At 50.2% G+C, this 22167-nt stretch overlaps 1 protein-coding gene across 2 annotated transcripts in view; it reads right to left on the minus strand.

Moving 5' to 3' along the window:
- Positions 1 to 22167, minus strand: part of LOC138734249 (coiled-coil domain-containing protein 15-like) — a 65859-nt gene that overhangs the window by 2402 nt on the left and 41290 nt on the right. Inside the window, exons 4-13 of one of the 2 annotated variants that reach the window (XM_069881837.1) lie at positions 14589 to 14738; positions 13582 to 13764; positions 12230 to 12334; positions 8352 to 8516; positions 7136 to 7255; positions 5304 to 5407; positions 2358 to 2537; positions 2136 to 2284; positions 1219 to 1336; positions 950 to 1091 (exon numbers count right to left, since the gene is read on the minus strand). In XM_069881837.1, the coding sequence (XP_069737938.1) occupies positions 977 to 1091; positions 1219 to 1336; positions 2136 to 2284; positions 2358 to 2537; positions 5304 to 5407; positions 7136 to 7255; positions 8352 to 8516; positions 12230 to 12334; positions 13582 to 13764; positions 14589 to 14738 (1389 nt within the window). In that variant the 3' untranslated portion in view covers positions 950 to 976. Of the gene's footprint in view, positions 1 to 949; positions 1337 to 2135; positions 2285 to 2357; positions 2538 to 5303; positions 5408 to 7135; positions 7256 to 8351; positions 8517 to 12229; positions 12335 to 13581; positions 13765 to 14588; positions 14739 to 22167 lie in introns of those variants that run through there. The other variant, XR_011339543.1, reaches the window with a different exon arrangement.

Below are 22167 nucleotides of genomic sequence, written 5' to 3' on the forward strand. Positions count from 1 at the left end.
GCACGATTCCGCCTCGACGCCCCCGATTCAGTCTGCGGTGCCTTCCCCTGACGCACACGCTGGTTAATAAATAGCACCAGCCACCGCAAATGGGCCGGTGACTAATGATTGTCCAGCGTGAGCGGGGAACAGAGGAGCATCCCTCGCCACGGCTCAGCGCCTCCGCTACCTCTGGACCGGGGTCGCGGGTTTGCTTCGCACCAGGCGGCATCGGAAGAGGGAAAAGAAATCAGGCGGCACACTCAGCCCCCCATCCTTCCTGCCATGGTTAATACTGGAGAGGTGGCAGGAGGGGGCCAAAGAGCAGCAAATATTAATGCTGGGCTAGGGTGCAACTTCCATCCAGGAACACGGTACCCGCACGTGTCATTCTTCCAGGGAGAAATGGGTGGATTTTAAACATGGAGAGAAACAGCAGCATCCCCAGCGCTTGGTAAAAATGACCGTGCTCCAGCAGCGTGCGCCGAGGGGCGGGGGCAGCACAGCAGAGCCCCGCTCACCCCCAGAGCAAACACCTTTTTCCTAGGAAAAAGCTTCTTTCCCTAGTTAAATAGAGGCTGGAGGAGTGCAAGCTGGGTGGAGGGGAGTGGAGGAGAGGTCCTCGCCAGGAAGAAAGGGAAGGAGCAATAAAGAGCCAGCTCTGGAGCGTGACTGGAGCGGCACGGGCTGGTAGGAGCCATAGGGAAATGGAGAAAAGGGAGTGGGAAGGAAGAGTCACCTTCCCTAGAGGTGTTAAAAAAGGGTGTAGATGTGGCACTTCAGGACATGGTTTAATAGGCACGGTGGGGCTGGGCTGACACTTGGACTGGAGGAGCTTAAAGGATTTTTCCAACCTTAACCATTCCATGATTCTAAGAGGTTAGAAACTAGGAGGGTCTCTAACTCTAGGAGCTGTTCACCCCCTCTACCTCATCTCTCCTCCTTTCACACTCCTGCTGAGACAAACAACCCTTGAAAAGAGTTTATTCCACAAAATTCAAGTGCTGGCCTCTAAACCAGCCCCACAATCGGCTCCTTCACACCAACCCTCACCCGTGCATCTGGTCCGGCCAAGCACACGTGGATCAGAGCAGGAGAGGTGCAGCTCAAACCTGAGCAAAGGAGCAGAAACACAAAGGTGCCATTGTGGATGGAGTGGAGGGAGCAGGCAGGACCGGGCTCTCTGCCTCCAGCAGCCCCGAAACCCAGGGGGCTGGGTACTACAGCTGCTCCCCTCACCGAGGCTGCCCCAGGCGAGCGCAGAGCACGGCCAGGTCTCGGAAGGGAAGCCTTGCTGACGGGGTCCTGTCCATGGGGGCGCAGGACGAGATGAGGGACTGCAGAGCACGGCTGTAAGCTGAGGGACACAGAGGCAGCATTAGCAGATCAGCATTTCACTTACGACCTGTGACTGGGGCCAGCTTCAGCCTTTTACCATAGAGCAGCTGTTCTTTTAAGATAAATCAACATTGTTTTAGCTTTCCACAGGCTTGTTTGCACGTTCTGCACAGCCCTGATCACAAAGCAGTATGCCAACCAAAGCTGGAAAGCCAAAGATTCTTATAAAGCCCCAATTTCTCTATTACTTTCCCTCTAAAAGACAAGTCCCAGTTGCTCAGCCAGGTATTTTTCCAGGCTGTGCTCAAGATCAGAGTCCTCAGCACAGATAGGACATGGATCTGGCCAGAGGAACCCACAGAGATCTGAGGGCTGGAGCATCTCCCATATGAGGACAGGCTGGGAGAGGTGGGGTTGTTGAGCTTGGGGAGAGAAGGCTCTAGGGAGACCTTAAGAGCAGCTTCCAGTCCTGAAAGGGGCTCCAGGAAAGCTGGGGTGGGGCTCTTGATCAGGGAGGGCAGGGAGAGGATGAGGGCAAGGCTTTTGAGCTGAAAGAGGGGAGATTGAGATGCGATCTTAGGAAGAAATGTTTTGCTGTGAGGGTGGGGAGGCCCTGGCCCAGGCTGCCCAGAGCAGTGGTGGCTGCCCCATCCCTGGAGGGGTTCAAGGCCAGGTTGGACGGGGCTTGGAGCCCCTGATCCAGTGGGTGGTGTCCCTGCCCATGACAGGGGGTGGGACGGGATGGGCTTTGTGGTCCCTTCCAACCCAACCCTTTCCATGACCAGTGCCTCTTCCTCCTCAAAAGCAGGAGCTCCTACCTTTGTGGTTTTTATAGAAGACACAGTTGTTAGCACAGGTATCCGGGTGGGAGTCCCAGAAATCAGACCCGCAGAAGCACAGTGGGGGCAAGTCGATGTTACAGAGTTTTATCTTCTCCCTTATCTGAGCTCTTAGAGCTTCAATGTACCTGCCAGGGATAAAATGTTCGCACTCTGCAAGTAACGCCCAGCTCTGCGCAAGGAGGGGGGATCCAGCCATACCTCACGTGCTCCTTATTCCGCTGCTGGTTTTCCTTAGTCTTTTTCCCTCTCCTCTCCTCCAGTTTGAGCCGGGCCAGGGTTTCGCAGGCTCCCATTCCCAGGGTGGGCTCTGGCTGCTCAGTCATCTCCTGCATCCTCTTCTCTTCCACTCGGCGCTCATTTTCCTTCTTGCTCTTAATCCTGTGGGCACACACATGCTTAAGGAAGAAGCTTCCCCACCCCAAACCTCCATTCCTCACTAGTCCCCATCTGTAAGATCAGGGCAAGGAGATGGAGATGCTGCTTTTGCCCAAACAACCCCCAGCAGGCAAAATGAACTCTGCACCAATTGCAGCATTGACTTCCTAACAACTTGAAATATAAAATGGTCAAAAATACTTCCCAAGCCTCCTTTTCCTGATATGGAAATATGAGCCTGTGAACGCTCTCCTGCCCTTGACCTCCTCCCACCTGCTACTTTTTTCATCACCCTGGACTTCTCCTTCCAGCTCCCTGCTGCATCACATGCACACATGCTTCTGTTATGAAGTGCCCACTGCAAGTCCCCAAAAGAGCTGCTCCTTCCAAAACCAAGAGCCATGTCTAGACTTTCAATAAACACCAGGAAGGACCAACAGCTCAGCTTCCCCACTTCTAATTTCCCCTGATTTTGGGGCACCCGGGATCCCGCTGTAAGCTGTCCTTGCAGCTTCTGGGATGGGGGCACAACAGAAGAGCGCTGGGTACAACAGAGAAGCTCCAAGGATCCCGCATCTACTCCAAAACAGGATTTAAGAGGCATTTTTAACCAAATCTTCCTCTGTTTCCTCCACCTGCCTTGCACCTACACGGCACTCCAGCCCTGGTGGAGGCAGCTGGGCTGTACAAGCCACGCCAAAGGCACAGCCCATTCCCTTGACAAGCGGCAATTACAGAGCACAAAGGCTTTAAGCTGAAGCATCTGCCATTTCGTTCCCTCTGACAAGTACCAAATGCAATAACACATTACAGTCAAAGGCATTAAAATAAAAAAATCCAGGCTGGGTAGGAGCCAGAGGGAGGACACGCAATCGAATGAGGCATTGGGATGGTCCTCCGTTTATGGGGTCAAATCTTGACATCAAGAAGGAAAGTGCTTAAGCCAAACATCTCCAGTCAAGTTATAAACTCAAAAATGTTTTTTAAATGAAGTGGTAATAGAGCCTTAACTACTCCCCCATAAATCTTCTGCTACAGAAACCAAGGCCAAGGCCAACTTAAGGCTTTACACTAAGTAATTACAAAACCAGCTCTTTTCCATGTACTCTCCAAGCAGCTTTCGGCTCGAGCAGTGCCCCTGCAACCAAGACAACACATGCAATGAATGGTATCGCACTAACTCGGAACTCCCTGGTGTCTCGCCAGCACTTGCAGGGCAGGAGAAGGTCTCTGTAGCTCCCCAGTGCCAATTTAAATGTCAAGAATGCAGCAGGAGGAGCCTTTCTTTAGCCCTGCAATTCCTCTCCAAAAAGTGACCATGAAAATCCTGCCCCTGGGTGCCTGCCCTGCTCCCACAGAGCCTGGAGAGGACGCGGTCAGACCTCCATCGTTTTATTTTATGGCAAGGCAGAGACAAAAAAAACCCAAAACAAGCAATCAAACCAACCCACCCCTAAAGTGTCTTTCCTATTTTGGTGTGAGCTTGCAGAGCTCCTCCTTAAGGAGGTCCCGGAAAGGGAGATGACTGAACACCAAAACAAGGGCTGATACTTTTACACAGATAACGTTCTCAACTCTGGAACAAAAGCTGGGAAATCTTTTTATTACACTATATACGTTTATAGCTGTGAGGGTGAAGGGTCTGGCATTAAAGGACCCAGAGATAAAGACCAGCTTAATGACGTGACCTCGCCTCAAAGTTTCTAAACACAGACTGTAGCATGGAGCAGGAACTGGCTGCCCAGGGAGGTGGCAGAGTCCCCATCCCCAGAGGTGTTTAAAAAGCAGATAGATGAGGTGCCTGGGGACATGATTTAGTAGTGGACAGGTACAGTTAGAGTTGGTGATCTTTAAGGTCTTTTCCAACCTATTGATTCTACAACTCTTTGATAGTAGCTTGGGGTCAGTTCCCAGGGGTCACAGTTTGGTAAGCTAGGACTCTCCCAGCCCAGTGGTTCAGCTCCTAACTCCTATCCACAATGCACTGGGACACAAAGTAAAGAGAGAAGCCCTGAGCACCTCTGAAGGGCTCGACACATCCCAAGGGTTACCCTTGGGCTGCTGGTTGAATAAATCCCACCCCAGGGCTCACAGACTGGGCACTGAAATAAACCCAGGGGACGAGGCAGGCTTTCCACCTGGCATTTGTATGGTGGACCTTCTCTCAACATACTCTCCGATTTCTAAAAAGCTGATAAAAGTGGTGGTTTTAACCCATTGGGGGCAGCTTGCAGCCAGAGGCAGAATGCTGCCCATGATATAGCAGGGTCCTATGAAGCTGGATAGTCTTCTCAGAGCCTCTGCATTTCATAGAATCATGGAAAGGGTTGGGTTGGAAGGAACCTAAAAGCCCATCCGGTTCCACCCCCTGCCACAAGCAGGGACACCTCCCACTGAACCAGGTTGCTCCAAGCCCCATCCAACCTGGCCTTGAACCCCTCCAGGGATGGGGCAGCCACCACTGCTCTGGGCAGCCTGGGCCAGGGCCTCCCCACCCTCACAGCAAAACATTTCTTCCTAACATTTCTCTCATTCAATCTCTCTTCTCACAGCTGAAAACTGTCCTCCCTCATCCTGCCCCTGCACTCCCTGACCAAGAGCCCTTGCCCAGCTGCCCTGTAGCCCCCTTTGGGTGCAGAAGTGCTTTCCAAAACATCACTGCCTGTTCCCACCAGCCAAGCACACAAGACCTTTCCAGCTGCAAGAATGGCCCTGCCAGCAATGACGAAGCCGATACCAAGGGGTTGGTGCTCAGCCACATGTACTCACTCAGCGATTCTCTTCTGCCTCTCCCTCTGCCTCTGCTGTTCCCTCACTTGCTCTCGCTCGATGCTCATGAAGAGGCGCCTGTAACTCAGGTACTCGTTCTTGCGCTGCAGGAAAGAAGAGGCACCTTAGAGAAGGAGGCTGCGATTGATGTCAAGTGACATCAGCCCTCAGCTTGATTTCTGGAGCACATCTGTCAGGACAGAAACCTCGCTCCTTCCCCAGATCCTCAAATGTCTCCTACTGCATGTGCCCTGGGACAGAGAAGCTGAAGAGATGGCAGTTAGCTAGGAGAGGACTAAGACATCTTGGAGTATTAGAGGGCATTGTACCAGCATCCCTCAACTGAACCTTCGTATGGATGGAAGCTCTGCCACCTGAGAAATTTCTGAACACTCACTTTACTGTTGGTAGAAGAGCCAATTCCCACTTGAACCCTCTTTACCAGAGCGCTAAAAGCTACAGGCCCAGGATTTTGACCCACCTTGGGACTGGTGGTCCTCTGCGCTTCACTGGAAGCCTGTACCTCCAGAAAAACCAAACGTACAACACCGAGCTGGACCCACTGCGAGCAGAAGAACCACAGAGGTGGCAGGGTTGCTGAGACAAATCCACAAGCCCTGCAGGGAACAACTCCTATACAGACACTTGAACATGAAGAGGTTTAATGTCTGGGCTTCTACTTAATCCCACAGATGCACAAGGGCAGGGAAACCTCCTGGCTGACACTCACACCTCAAGTCCTCCCATGGGAATCAGTGGGTACGCAGCGAGTCTGAACTCCACAAGGCCAGAAAGCCTAAAGCACAGATTTTTCCTCATCAACACCAAGAGTTTTGGGCTGCGTTCATCCATCTCGCTCAGTGGAGAGAGCCCTGCACAGCTGGAGATAAAGGAGCAGGAGGGATTGCCAGGCTGAAAGGGGAGAGAGCTGGGTGGAAAAACCCAATGCGGAAGAGAGAACTGCAAAACCAGTTATCTCAGTGTGGATCAGAGCCAAGGAGATAAAAAGCAAGGGGCAGAGGGAGCCGCTCAGTGAAGGAACAGCTTGACAGGCCCCAGCTGCTGTCACGCTGTCCAGAAACCACAACCGGATTGCAGATCAGCTGGTTGGAAAAATGCATGTAAGGAACAAAAAAACCAGGCAGTTCCTACAAAGTCCTATGGAGTTTTACAGCGTGAGCTGCAGGAAAGCCGACTAGGGAAGAGGGAAGTGTTCTTCTTCACATCTGAAAGCAAGAGGAAAATAAAAGTCACTTCCTTTACGCATCCAAAAGAAACATCTTCTCTTTCATCACCTACATTAGCACGAGGCAAACAGTCCCTGACACAGGCTGGAAAGCCCTGGTCACTCTCTGTGCTGGAAAGCAACCAGCCTGGTGCCTGCTTGGTGCCGATATGGCAGAAAGCTTTGTATTCTCAGCCTTACACCCAAATAAGATAAAGGGAGGTTTGTTCTTCCCTTTTTTAAGCATTTTTGGCAGCTTCCATCTCTCTCCATGCAACAGAAAGCAATACTTTTGGTTTGCCAGGCAAATTAAATGAAGCCTGTTTCTCCTCCAGCCCTTCCGTGTTATTCAGACCCCGGATTCGGCAGCAGGAGCACGTGATGGTCACTCTTACAGTCACAGCAGACCTTTAGAAAAGAACTCCGTAGCTTTGCCCGTGACCTGAGACACCATCAGCCCCAGCAAACTCATGAACCTAGCAAATGCTTCATACATTAAGGCTGCTCTTGAGGCTTCTTATCTGAGCTGGCAGCTACCACTGTTCTCAACACCTTCCAGTCCTGAAACAGAGACAAAACAAAGAGGACTTGGCTCCAGCAGACAAACCTGTTTCTTGGTTTCCTCTTGGTCTACACCATCCCAGAGTAGGAGGGGAGGCGGGTAATTGGTGTGAGGCCTCTGGGGAGGCTCGGGCGAGCTCGGGTCCTTCACTGATCCATCGCAGAACTGGAAGACAATGCAAAAGAGTAGAATCAGCACCCTCACAAACAAGTTTCTCATCTTCCCCCAGCAAAACACTTCTCCACGCACAACCCCTACAGTCATCAACAGGGTAACTCACCCCCTTTTTCGGGATATAGGTTGGCTACAGAAATGAGAGAAACGTGTGACACCTCCATGTCAAAGCTTGAGCACCAAAGCTTTATCAAAACACGCCCAAAGGTATCCCTGGAGGAGGTTCCCTGTTTAGTTTAAAACTGGATTCATACCTCCCCTCCTCAAACTTTCATTCTGAACTTTGTGAAGTGAAACAAAAATGACAGTAACAGAAGTGTCAAGAGAGCCATGCCCCAAAAGCTCAGTGTAAACCTCTGCCTTCTTCCGTCTGCTCAGTATTTGTGAAGCCAGTATTTCTGCTCCTGGCTGAAATCCCTAGCAAGCCCTACAGGATCTGCCAACTACTCCAGGTAATCAGAGCAAAGCATTTCCACACCTCAGATGTTAACAAAAGAGGAATCAATAAATACATGAGCTCAGTCCTCACAAACAGACAGAATGGGGCTGCCTCAAAGGGAGGTGTTTCCCCAGCCCCTGAGGCACAGGAATCACCACAGCAGTGATTCCCCAGTTTCCCCCTTCTGATGCAGAGCTTTTTGCTCTCTTTTCTAGGAGGTTTCTGGCTGATAGACGCAGCACCCCCAGCTCTCCCACCCGCTGCTGCCTGCAAGCGGGGCAGCCGGAGCAGAGGTGCTGCAGGTCCTGCTGGCTGCACTTCGCGGTTCACAGTTAAGCACACAATGCAATTGCACCCTCACTTTCAGATTTCCGCTGAGTGCCAGCCAACTGGCACCAGGAGGCAGGCACAAATAAAACCCCTTTGGAAGCCAAAGCTGAAAGACGAAAGCAGTGAAACAGAAGCCATCAATCTTGCTTAGCTCCAACATCGCTCTCAAACCTGTTTGGATGACAGTAGGCTCAAGAGTTAACCAGGCCTGAGGGAGGAACTGCTCTACTCCAGCAGCAGCCTCGCCACCTCTGCTGAAATAAACCAAATGATTTAAACCCTTTAAGACCAACTGGCCCAGCCCTGTACAAGTCTTACCTTTTCAAATTCAGTTTTGATGTAGAAGTCATCATCGTGCTCAGCCCGATGCGGGTCTGTCCTCTGGTCCTGCAGTTCAGCTGGAAGATCGTGGTGTCCTGTGAGAAGCAGTTCCTCATTCTCATCTGCTGCGGGCATTGTGGAAGTCTTGCAAGACTCTGGTTTCTGGAGAAGGGAGGAGACGAGTGTAAACATGGAACTGAACTGCAGCTGCTTTGGTGCCTAGGGCAAACTCAACACCCTCGCACACGGGTAAGAGGTAGCTTTAACCCAAGGGCGGCTTGTTCTGCAGAACAGCTGAGATCTGGCAAGCAGCAACACAACGTGTTTGAGTATCACTGCAGGGCACAAGAGCCAGAAAATCACAGTTTAGCAGGGCAACTTGTGATTACGTTCTCATCAACCGCACAAACAGAAGGAGGGATGTGTGGGGCAAAGGAAAGACAAGGAGAAAACCTCTTCAGTTTTGCAACTGCAAGGAGCTGGGGTGTGATGGGATCTCCGGAGCGACGCTCGGGTGGGTAACACACTCCTTCAGATGGTGAGTGGGCAGGCTCCCCACTGGCAGTTAACAATGTTTTGAGATGCAGCAGATTGTTTCCTACAAACTAAAAAACTGAAATGCCAGAAGCAAGCTTGGAGCCAGAATGGTTTTTTTCCTTGCCTGCGTCTGTTCAGGAAGAAAAGAACAGGATTGCAGAGAGAGGGAGAGGATGGATCAAGGGAGGAGAGCAGGTCACGCCAGGGATCCCTCGAGATGGCTCTGACGCCACCAGAAGATGATGGAAGGATGGAGGAGAGCCCAGAGTTAGTCTGAACATGAAATTATTTGACAGGCTTAGAAGAATTCCCATCAACCCTGTTTTGATGGAAACAACACAAAAAGAACTTCTTTGGTGAGGAAAAGGGAATAGAAAAGAACCGTTACTGCTTTGTAAGGATGCGCTGAAGTCCTGAATGTAGAAGGAAATGAAACTGTGGGGAAAAAAAAACAAACAACTTTGGTGAGTGATTAGTAAAAGAAAACAATTTGGGACCTACAGCAGTCTGCCAGCCCCAAAAGGCAAAGCAGCTGAAGACCTGGTGAACAGGATCATCTGAAAAACAGGACAGGTCATTTCCATGCAATGGAAACCTACGTATCCGCTTGGGAAAGGGGGGAGAAACTTGGAATGGTTTTGACCTGAAAAGTCTCTGGGAGAGAGGAAGAGCAATGATTTGGGGAACATGGATCACCAGCTGCAGGGAATGCAACTCTGGAGAAGGGAGGAGGAAAAAGAGGAAGGCAGAAGCTAGGCCTGAAGGAGAAGTAGCAGCTCCTTTACACTAAGCAAGCGAAAACGGCCTGGCCAGAGGGAAGAGACAAGCGGTGCAGCGTGAGAAAGCCCTGGCCGAGCCCCGGGCTCCTTCTGTGCCCATGATTCACGCGAGAACGGAGGAAGTGGAACACAGGTTAGATTATTGAAGGAATCATGCAGGAGACAACACAAGCACGTGGGGACAAAACAACAAAACAAGTGTCAGAAAGGCCAAAGCTCTAAGTAGAATATGAAAGATCAAGGTAACAAGTCAGCTTTAGTAAGAGAGACTAAAGGACACACTCCTCAAGGAGGGTAGCTATCAGAGGACACGAGCAGCAGCAGCATTTTATCCTTCTGGGCACCAGCAGTCAGCCCAGGGCACACTCTGAGCTCACAACAGCAGCCAGAACAACATTGGATTATCATTGGGAAGGAGAAGTCCAACTATTCTGCGGAGCTGAGGTTTTTCAGCAGGCAGGACCTGCCCTCGGTTACTGCCAGGAGAGGCAGACAAGCTGCTGAGAGGACCCACCTGCCCCACAGGAAGCCCAGTTCATCACAAAAGGGCACAAGGAGTGTCTGTGTTTAAACAGAGGAAACACCAAAGATAAGCTCTTGAGACTAAAATCTTAGCTGGAAAAACAAGAGGAAATCACTTTGCAAACTGCCTGTAAGGTGCTAGAAAAAGAGATAAGCAGCAGCCAGCATAAATGCATCAAGGGCAAGTCATGGCTAGCTGGTCTGAATTTCTCCCGTACCCAAAGAGGCCTCAGGCAAAGTCCAGCAACAATCTTGATTTTAACTTCACTTTTGACTTCCAGCTCAGCTTTCGATGCAGCCTATTCAGCACTTGTGTAAGGAAATGCCTGTTAGATGGAGCTGTTACATCGGAGGTGCAATATTGACTAAAAACACCATCCAGATGCAGCCTCGGGAGTTCCCTGCACAAAAATAAAGACATAATTAAATGGGCCCTGCTTGATGATTTCAATACCAGCCTGGATGATGGCAGCACCTTGATTACATTTGCTGGCTCCACCGAGCTTGAAGTTGCAGAATTATTTGAGAACAGGCTAAAAATGTTTGGGTTCAACCTAAAGAAATCAGTTGGAATGGACAGCACAAGGGAATTCCACAAGGACGAATGTGAAGGGCAAGACAGGGCACTCTGGAGCAATTATCAGGGCACTTAAGCCCCTGGCAGCCTTTTGCATCTGAAGAGAAGGGAATAAGCTCCTGTCCCGCTGAGCTGCAAACACAGCCAACCTTCAGACCAGGAGAAAGAATCAGATTAATATTAGAGCTTTTTCATCTCTAGTATCTTAGAGTAATAAAAGAGTAACGCAATAAATCAATAAATTCTTTCTAGAATTAATTGCCTGGGGAAGCTGTTCAGTCCTCTTTCCCCAAGGTTTGAGAGCAGAGTTGAGCAGGCTCAGGCAGGAAAATGGCCCAGGATTCCTGCCAGCTGCGATGACTTGCCACTGGACTCTGGTTTGCACGGGCAGTGACTCTATTATCCATGGGAGGTTTTAGTGCTGCTAATAGCCAAGTAAGGAATCACTCCACCTTGCTGAGCAGTCTGAACACACTGAGGACAGGATGTATCTTTAGTGTCTGAGATAGACAGGAGGCTTTGGAACCCGTATTTACACTGTTTCTGTAAAGTTTGTTTGCAAAGCTGACTGCCTTGAACAGAAATCCAACAGCACGTGGAGGAGGAAGAGACAGGCTAGCCCTTACATAAAAGGTATTTTCTAGACAACAGCCAGCCAAGAGCTACTTCACCTTTGATGAACCCAAGAAAGAGACGGGAATGAAGAATTGCAAGATGGGCAGGAAACTGGCTCCAGAGAAGGCAATATGACAAAATATCAGGTTGGGTTGCTGCTGGTGTTCTCCAGGCTGGACAAAGGATGGCAGTTTAAGAAAGGTCTTGGCACAGAAAGCAAGATAATAGCTTGGGCGGGGGGCGGGGAAGCTGTACTTGAGAACTGGAGTGATAAAAGTAAGATGAAATTCAGCAGAATAAAAAGCGAGGCACTGGGGACTGACCTCCTCACATGGGTACTGGGTACTGCTTCAAGGAAAGCAGACGCCTGCCAACAATTCCCTACCAGAAACCAGCCCTGGATGCAGAAAACCCTCCAGATCTTTGCCACCCAGAGCAAACAAGGGATTGATGCGATGGGAAAATTTGTTGAGTTTCCTTTAAGAAATAAAGCCACCTAAGGGGAGGGCTGGTCATCACATGCCTCCCAGATACCCAGATCATAATCTCAGCCTTTAAAGAGGTTTTTTTGCATTCTAGCTGCCTTATTTATTTCTTGTTAGTTTGCAAAGAGAGATGTTTTCACCCACTTCATTCTGCTGCCTTGTCTGAAAGGCAGCAGGAACACAGCCCTTGGGCCACCAAAATCCAGGGGCTGATCATCAGGCGGGTTAAGAAAGCCCAGTTTGTTTCACTTTTGCTGGAGATTCACTGGACTTTTCTTTGGATTTCCTACTTAGAGACAGATCTTCAACAGTCTGCAAGGTTAACTCCTCTCACCCTGCCCCAGGCACTCCCCCACTCACCTCTTGCCTCCAGACACCACCGGGGAGTCGAGGAGAACCCGTTCCTTGGGACACAGTTTTGCAAGACGCCAGCCTGCGCCGAACTTGCTTCATGGTTTTGCTAAGCTGCCATTCAAAGCGAAGGTTCAAAGACAAGACCAAAGAGGAGGTCACTGGCTGCTTTCTGGGAGGGCTATGCCGAGGTGAGCTGCACAGATGAAATCACCTGATGGACCCTGCTCCAATCAAGGTGCTTTCCCAAGGCAGCACAACAAAACACACAATCAGCCTCGCAGCTGGCTATAAGATAACCTGCAACCCCAGGTCTCTTTCAGAGCTACCCCAGTGCCTTGAAACCCTGGCCCAGGCACAGGAAAGGACTCGGTTACAGCTCATCCACTCCCAAATCGCCTTGCTGAGATGTCAAAAGTCCCCGATGGTCCTGCCCAGTGTCCAAACAAAAAGTGAATGCTCCAAGGGAAGCAGCGCTTGAACCAGAATAACTCCAGCTCCTAGGTGAACACACATGCCATCTAAAACACCAGGTGCACCACATAATCACTATTAAAACCAGCTTAAAAGAGTCCCCAAGGCAGGCTTTTCAAGATCTCGTGATCCCATATTCCTTTTCCACAGGACACAGGCTGCAAGGAGGTGGCACCACCTAGTGCCTCCTCTCCGACACAACCACCCTGCGTGCGGATGGAAAATACGCTGTATGGACAAGCAGCAGTGCAAGGACAACCACGGCATCCTCCAGGACAGCATTTACTCTCAGTTTTGAGGCTCTGATAAGAGCTACAGAGGAGTACAACAGGATGCACACAATCACCGTAAAGGTCTTCTCCATCCAAAACCATTCTATGAAGAAATCAGAGTGAAAGTGTAAGCCCACTCTTCATTCAGTACAAAAAATAAAAATAGGGATGTGTTGGAAAAGAGAATCACAGAATGGTTTGGGTTGGAAGGGAACTCAAAGCCCATCCAGTTGCACCCCTGCCATGGACAGGGACACCTCCCACTGGATCAGGGGCTCCAAGCCCCATCCAACCTGGCCTTGAACCCCTCCAGGGATGGGGCAGCCACCACTGCTCTGGGAAACCTGCGCCAGGGCCTCCCCACCCTCACAACAAAACATTTCTCCCTAAGATCTCATCTCAATCTCCCCTCTTTCAGCTCAAAACCGTTCCCCTCGTCCTCTCTCTGCCCTCCCTGATCCAGAGCCCCTCCCCAGCTTTCCTGGAGCCCCTTTCAGGATGGAAGCTGCTCTAAGGTCTCCCTGGTGCCTTCTCTTCTCCAGGCTGAACAACTTCTATTTCAAACCACAAGCATGATGAAGTTGGGATGAAGAATGCAGGAGGGGAGCGGCTCACCTGGGTGGCTTGCTGCAGAAACGGCTCGCTTGGCATCCCTTGCTGCTGTGCCAGGCTGGCACAAGCGCCGGGACCACAGATGGGGGGCACAGGGCAGCTCCGGAACAGGCATGTGTTCTTCCTGGGAGTCAAGCGCAGCGCAGAGTCTGAGTACTGCACAGCAATGCTGCTCTCCCTCTCTGCCTGCCTAGACACAGACCCCAGCGTTAGAAAGCCACGTGCAAATCCCTAACCATCGCCTAGCAGGACATGGCACGTGCTGCGTGAGAGCTGCTGGCTCAGTTTGGTGGCATTTCTTGGGATGGACATTTTTGTTTGCCATGCCGAGAGGGGCACGAAGGCACCTGTGGGCTTTCAGTCTGGAGCAGAGCTCGCAGAGTTACATGAGGACATCCTCACTCAGCCATGCCTCCCAAACCCTGAAAAGAGCCCAAACATCCCAGTGGGGCCAACACTGTTGCCATTTCAGTGCGCTCCCTTTTTGTTCCACAGTCAGCTTCTGGCAAGGGTTCCTGGCAGTTGTTTAAGAGTAGAAAGGATTAAATATATTCACAGGATAACCTAGAAAAAGCCCACAGGGAACCAGGAATGTGGAGACAGCCAGAACGTGTTGCTTGTGAAATATCTGATTATCCTGGAACAGGGATAGCAGAAATGTGCTGTTACAACCCAGAAACATCCACATCACTCACAACTCTGGCCTGGCTGTTTTTTAACCCCACGCAATACTGCACAGGGCACTGAGATTCTGTTCTGCTGCCCAAGAGAGGCGGCGACCTTTCTGCAGGGAGGCAAAGGGCTTGTAAAACACTTTCAGCACCAGGGCGAGCCAAGGTGTCACGCTGACTTTGCCTGAAGAGACACACAGGCTCTGCCGTGGCCACGCATTGTCTCACCTTTCCACATTTACACCCTGACAGCAGGCTTTTTTTTTCCTGATTTACACTGGTTTCAGAGGAGTTTCTCCTCCAAGACTCCACGTGAGGCAGGGCCAAAGATCTGCTTACCGCTTCATAGGATTTCTGCAGCTGCTGCTTTCTTCGCATCCTGACCTGCTGGTTTACCCGCTGCTTCACCTCCCCCTGGAAACGCCTCAGGCTGGCTGCCTTCTCCCGCTGCTGCTCCTTCAGCTCTGCCTCCACCCGAGACGCTGAATCCTGCAAGAGGTGAAAGCAGTCTTCACAAGATTTCTGCTACACAGCATCATTACAGCAGCTTGTATTCTATCTTCCCTTCCCACACCTGCATCTACAAGCCAGGCAACCAGCACCCAGAGCAAACTTCACCATGTTTCATTTCAAAATCTATGCAGAAACAGCTTGGATAATGTCTTGGAGTTATTATGAGCTTGGATCGAACCTAGCCAGCCAGATACAGCGTGCACACCTCCTCCTTTAACATGCTGCAATGCACACCGAAGGAAAAAAAGGAGGCAGCCTCACACAGCAGCTCCCAGCTCTTGCTGCCACAAAAGGATGCTCAAATCAAATGCTGAGTTGGGGTTGTTCAGCCTGGAGAAGAGAAGGCACTAGGGGGACCCTAGAGCAGCTTCCAGTCCTGAAAGCGGCTCCAGGAAAGCTGGGGAGGGGCTCTGGATCAGGGAGTGCAGGGATAGGATGAGGAGAACGGTTTTGAGCTGACAGAGGGGAGATTGAGATGAGATTCTAGGAAGAAATGTTTTGCTGTGAGGCTGGGGAGGCCCTGGTGCAGGTTGCCCAGAGCAGTGGTGGCTGCCCCCTCCCTGGAGGTGCTCAAGGCCAGGATGGATGGGGCTTGGAGCAACCACATCCAGTGGGAGCTATGGCCCTGCTCACGGCAAGGTGGAACTGCATGGACTTTTAGGTTCCTTCCAACTCAAACAATTCCATAATTCTATGAAACACCCAAAGCCCAGACTCTGATCCCATTAATGCTCCGCAAGGCTGGATGTGTATCAGGGCAGAAGTTTACAGAGCATGTAGCTGCTCCAAGAATGTTTTTATCTGAAGATTAGGAAAAAAAAAAAAATCAGAGTCTTGTACAGTTCTCACTTTGAAGCCTTTGCAGGCAGTTCTGCTGCTACTACGACAGCGTAAAGCAAACCAGTATTGCTCTCCTGCTCTTACCACAGTGAGGGGAGAGGAAAGGAGCAAGTCTGAAAATCAACTTAGCAAATGCTGAGTCGGATGCTTCCTGCATCCCGCTGAATGCCAGGAACACCACCAGCAGCAAAGCCAGGGCAGTACAATCACCCAAAAGCAGAAGGTGGGGAGAAACCAGCACTGTTAACACTGAAACCAAGACAGAGCAGCACGAAACGAAGCTGGTGAAGGGGCTGGAGAACAGGCCTTCTGAGGAGCGGCTGAGAGAGCTGGGGGTGTTTAGCCTGGAGAAGAGGAGGCTGAGGGGAGACCTCATTGCTCTCCACAACTACCTGAAAGGCGGTTGTGGAGGGGAGGGTGATAACCTCTTCTCCCAAGTGACAGGGGACAGGACAAGAGGGAATGGCCACAAGCTCTGCCAGGGGAGGTTTAGGCTGGACATTAGGAAAAAATTTTTCACAGAAAGGGTCATTGGGCACTGGCAGAGGCTGCCCAGGGAGGGGGTTGAGTCACCTTCCCTGGAGGTGTTTAAGGCACGGCTGGATGAGGTGCTAAGGGACATGGTTTAGTGTTTGATAGGAACGGTTGGACTCGATGATCCGGTGGGTCTCTTCCAACCGGGTTATTCTATGAGTCTATGAAACGGCGCCACAGGCAACTTGCTTCTCTCCCTGGCATCTGTCTTACCAGCAGTTCCAATGGAAGAGATATGAATCATTGACTCATAGAACGGTTTGGGTTGGAAGGGACCTCAAAGCCCATCCAGTCCCACCCCCTGCCATGGGCAGAGACACTGCCCACTGGATCAGGGGCTCCAAGCCCCATCCAACCTGGCCTTGAACCCTCCAGGGATGGAGCAGCCACCACTGCTCTGGGCAGCCTGGGCCAGGGCCTCCCCCCTCAGTGTGAAGAATTCCTGCCTAATGTCCAATCTAAATCTTCCCCCATTCCAATTTAAAGCCACAACCCCTCATCCTGTCACTCCAGGCCCTAACAAAAAGCCCTTCTACAGCTTTCCTGGAGACTCTTTCAGTACTGGAAGCTGCTTTACGGTCTCCCTGTAGCCTTAATACCATCTGCTGATGTATAAAAAGATATTAAACATGCTGCAATGACTCTGCACACCTTCAGCTACACCCGAGAGCTCCCGTGCTGCGGGGGAGAACTGGGAGCACCCAGGTCCCCCCGAGCAGTCAAGAAGACTTTGGCTTCCCTAGAAGTTCCACAGTGCAGAGATGGATGTTGCGTGGAATATGGAGATGATTCATTTCCATGTATTATCTCAACCTTTAGGATTTAAATTACAATATGGAAATAAATCATCTCCGAAGGGCAGGAGCTTCTGTAACATTAAGACATTAATTACAGGGGACTGAACTCATCATCCTGTATCTAACGCACTTTTAGTCCTCCTATAATAATCCTCAAAGCAGAAATCCCCAAGATAAGCACCGATAAGAGTTTTTAAGTGTTTCTAATGGGGCACAGCAGAGATTGACTCCAGACCCTGAAACTTTCAACTTTGGTTTTTTTTTTAAATCAGCAACATGGAACAAATTCCCAGCTCCCTGACACCCTTCACGGATGAATGGGAAGGCAAAGCACAGCATCGATGCCTGGGGGGAACCAGGCACCCAGGTTCAGCATGGGCACCTCAAACCGAGCTACAGTGCAGAAGTCCAAACCCAGCACCAACAAACCAAGGGGCACACGGGAACAGCAACAAACAACTCACTGAGAGGGGCACAAACCTGCTAAATTTTAGCTGTGCTGAGAGGCAGCATCTAGGAATTCACTGAAAATCACAGAGTCGTGGAATGTTTGGGTTGGAAGGGACCTTAAAGCCCATCCAGTTCCACCCCTGCCATGGGCAGGGACACCTCCCACTGGATCAGGGGCTCCAAGCCCCATCCAACCTGGCCTTGAACCCCTCCAGGGATGGGGCAGCCACCACTGCTCTGGGAAACCTGGGCCAGGGCCTCACTGTCCTCATTGTGAAGAATTTCTTCCCAACGTCCAATCTAAATCTTCCTCCTCCCAATTTAAAGCCATTGCCCCTCATCCTATCCCTGCACTCCCTGATCAAGAGCCCCTCTCCAGCTTTCTGGAGCCCCTTTCAGCACTGGAAGCTGCTCCAAGGTCTCTGTGGGGACTTCTCTTCTCCAGCCTGAACAACCCCAACTCTCTCAGCCTGGCCACGTACAGGAGGTTCTCCAGCCCTCAGATCATCTCCGTGGCCTCCTCTGGACTCACTCCAACAGCTCCATGTCCTCCCTGTGCTGACGACTCCAGAACTCGATGCAGAGCTCCAGGTGGCCTCTCCCCAGAGCAGAGCAGAGGGGCAGAATCCCCTCCTTCACCCTGCTGGGATTCCCATATTTCCACAGCTTCTCTCTCACTGCATCCCACCAGGAGAAAGATGAGGGACAGGACCCAGGCTGGTTGCTGCTTAAAAATATAATTTTCACTCGTTTTTCTGGTTCCAGCAGCAGATGTAAAACTGCAGCATTACAGAACAGGATGCAAACCAGTGCTTTTGGAGCCACTGCTGGTCTGTAAGGCAAGTTTTCCATCCCAAACTCCAGCATCCTGGGTTTGGACACCCTCGCCACCTCTGCATCACCCCCAAAATTCTCTCTTTGTTTTTTTTGTCTTTTTTCCCCAAGCCTGGTCTCCAGCCCCGCGCGGGGAATAAGTGCAATTATCTCGCCTTGCCACATTTTGCCAGCTCTGCCTGAGGTTTAATTAAAGCCAAGCAAAAAACACAGAGGAGAAGCGCTCTGCTCTGATATCACCCCAGCACGCGTGGCAGGGAGGTGGAGAATGGGGAAAAAAATGGGAAGAAAATAAAACCTTTATCATAGACTTTGTAATTCTGCAACCCTGGATATTGCTCCTTCACCATATTTCCTTAAAAAAATACATATATATCTGGGTATGCATGCACACAGCAGTGTGTATGCACATATACAGGGATGCCAGGATCCGCGCACTCCCTCTCTCTATAAAATATATCTATAAATGCACCCTAATCCCCTATAATCTCCTTGAATTATACCCAAACCCTCCTCCTCGCAGGTGACCTTTCCACAAAGGCTGTTTCTATGCCAACAGCATTGTTTGAGCCAGGCAAGAGAAAAAAATACACCATAATAATCTTTAATTTGTGCTTAATTCAGTGCCTTCACCAGTGGGCAGGAGCCAGGTGTTGCCAGCAAGGCCCATCATGGCAAAAAAATCCCACCATGGCAAAAAACTTAATACTAAAAACAATTAATATATATGCAGTAAGGTGGGGGAGATCTTATCACTGTCTACAACTCCCTGAAAGGAGGTTGTGGTGAGGTGGGTGCTGGTCTCTTCTCCCAAGTGATAAGGGACAAGATGAGAGCTAATGGCCTCAAGTTGCCCCAGGGCAACTTGACACCTGGTTGGACAACAGGAAATATTTCTTCACCAAAAGGGTTCTCGGGCTCTGGCAGAGGCTGCCCAGGGAGGCGGTGGAGTGTCTCCCTGGAGGATTTAAAAGCTGGGCAGACAAGGTACTCAGAGATGATTCACTAGAGGACAGGGACAGCTGGAATCGATGATCTCAAGGTCTTTTCCATCCAAGTGATTCTATGACCCCAACACCTTCGCGGGACTTGGGAGGGAAGAGATTTCCCTTTGACTCCATTGTGTATAATGCCAATCGAAGAGAATAAAACTACTGGTTGCCTTAGGAACATAAACTCCCAAGCTTGAAAAGACCAGAATTGAACCCAGCACTAATTATTCCTGTTCTGAAACACAAGTTTTGGCATCTACATTTTGGTGGGGCTAGGGGTTCGGCAATGAAAACCTGATTGTCCCAACCCAGGTGGAGGACCTTGGCCCTTGGCCTTGTTGGACCTCAAGAGCTTCAAATTAATAATAAGGATTAATCCCAAACTGAGGGATCCTGTCACCATCTGGCCTCAGAGCCAGCGCTCAGCACCAGCTCCAGGACGCATCCCAGTGTCCGGGCAAGGAGCTCAGCCCCTAGGGCCAAGAGACAGAATCACAGACTCCCTAGGCTGGAAAAGACCTTCAAGATCATCAAGTCCAACCATTCCTGTCCACAACTGAATCATATTCCTAAGCAAAACAGAAGAGAAACTTCTGACTTTCATCCAGAAAAGCACTCACAAGGCTTCATTTGATTTCCTCAAACAAAACTGACATCAATTAACAAATATTCAATTGTACAAATAGGGCCTCAGCACTAACAGGGCTCGGCCAGAGCAGCATCAAGGGCTTTGACCAGGCTTAAAGCAGCTTTAGGAGTCAGTGGCTGTGGAACTGCTCAGCCCGAGCAGGGAAAACCATGCACAGAGGACAACGGTGATTTTTCACGTCATAATAAGCGACAAATATGGGGTGGCATTGAGGGGAGAGGCAGGGGGGAAACTACGAGCGGTGATGAAAGGGTTTGGAATGGAAAGGGAGCAAGGGAAATCCCTCACCCCAGAGACATTCCCAGCACTGAGCCGGAGTTCAAGGCAACACAGGAGAGGGAATTCCTCGCGGCAGCAAAACACGGAGTTACTGGAACTAATTTGCTGGTGACAGCAATAAATCAACTTTACACCAGGACCTGAGACTGAAAGTAGGAAGGGATTGCGATGGGATGAAAAGCAGGGCCTGTAGGTTCTCAGAGCAGCTCCTGCAGGTTCCCAGTTCCCAGTTCTGTGCCTGCAGCTTTAGACAACTCTCGGATCCAACATGGTTTCACAGTTTTCCACCTTTCCCATATGATGTGTATTTGCATTTTTTGCAGCTCTGCAATGAAATCTCATTTTGCTTCCCTCTTCAACTTTGCAGTGTGAGGCATGTTTGGGTTTGGGGTTTTTTTTTTGCACTTCTGCAACTCTCCATCGCCCCAGCCCTTCCCCTGGGAGCTCTGCACCCTTTCCACTGCCTCCATCGCTCATGTTAAGCTTCCTGCAAAACTCAGCCTGGTACTTTTGAAATCCCAGGTGTGAGGGTCAGCACTGCCCTGTTGTGTGCACAAATGACTGTTCCCAGTGTTCTTTTTCCTAAACTAGGGGGGGATTCTGCCTAATTTAATTTCCCTTAAGCAAACAGGCCATGATCCCACTGCATTTTGAGGGGAAAAAGCTCTGTTTTGGGTTATTTCCAGATCTAAGTGGGATGCTACGTCACACGCAGAAGAAAGAGCAAGGATTTACTTAACCAAGAGGTTCTTTCCTTTTGCAGCAACATCCCCCCATCAAAAAAAAACCTTATTTGGGGAAGAAACAAGCCTCTGTGCCAACAAAGAGTGATTTTCACCCAAATTCCTAGCCAGGACGTGAGGCCTGGCCACCTGCATGGCTCTGCCAAAAAAAACTAACCAATCACAGAATCATAGACTCATGGAATGGTTTGGGTTGGAAGGGACCTCAAAGCCCATCCTGTTCCACACCTGCCATGGGCAGGGACACCTCCCACTGGACCTCTGATCTAGATCCCCTCCTCAGCTTTTCTGGAGCCCCTTTCATTATTGGAAGCTGCTCTAAGGTCTCTCCAGAGCTTTGCCTTCTCCAGGATGAACAACCCCAACTCTCCCAGCCTGTCCTCATAGCAGAGGTTCTCCAGCCCCTGGATTACCCCCGTTTCCATCTCCAGACCCGTTCCAGCAGTTCCTTCTTAAGTTTGGGATTCCAGAACTGGGCATAGGGCCCCAGGTGGGATCTCAAGAGAGAACCGATAAACCAAGGGAAACAAGGAAAAGCCAAAGAAAAGCAAGGAAAAAAAGGAAGGAAAATTAAAGAAAAGTCAAGGAAAAGCTAAATAAGAAAGCAAAAAAAGCAAGGAAAAGCAAAAAAAAGCAAGCTCATCAGAGCAGTTTGGGGTCAAAAAGGTTGAAATCAGCTTCCTCAAGCCCCTTTCGCGTCGCCCCACAATCCCTCGCTGTCCCCCAGTGGGTTTGTGCAAACAGCACCGCCCGGCAGCGCCAGAGAAGATCTGCTGCGGGTACGGGGCAGGGAGAGAGGCTGCGCCCGGGGCCCCACACCGGCAGTGATTCTGCAGTTTGGGGAAGCTGAGAGCTGGATTTGGGGACAATCTTTTACTTCTCTGTGTCTAAGAATATGATTTTCCTGGTGTCACAGGAAGGGAAAATCCTGCTGCTGAAACCAAAGCGAGTGTGGTGAATGGATTGGATGCGGTACGTGGTACAGCCAGAGTTAATTTGTCTTCTTTGTAGTGATGCAGCCAGAAAATTCAAGGTCTGGGTATGACAGAGAGCGAGGGGAGAGGCCACAACATCATCTAATTCCCGTATATATAGAGAGAGACACTATTTAGTTATATTTATATAGTCTATTAGTTATTATTCTAATAATATATTATATACTAATGCCATGTATGATGGCGTGGTGTGGTATGATATGACATGACTTGATATGATATGACGTGACATGACACGACACGACACGACACGACATGACATGACATATAGGAAAAATGAATATTTTACTGT

The sequence above is a fragment of the Phaenicophaeus curvirostris genome, unplaced genomic scaffold, assembly GCF_032191515.1.
Source record: "Phaenicophaeus curvirostris isolate KB17595 unplaced genomic scaffold, BPBGC_Pcur_1.0 scaffold_69, whole genome shotgun sequence".
Lineage (NCBI taxonomy): Eukaryota > Metazoa > Chordata > Aves > Cuculiformes > Cuculidae > Phaenicophaeus > Phaenicophaeus curvirostris.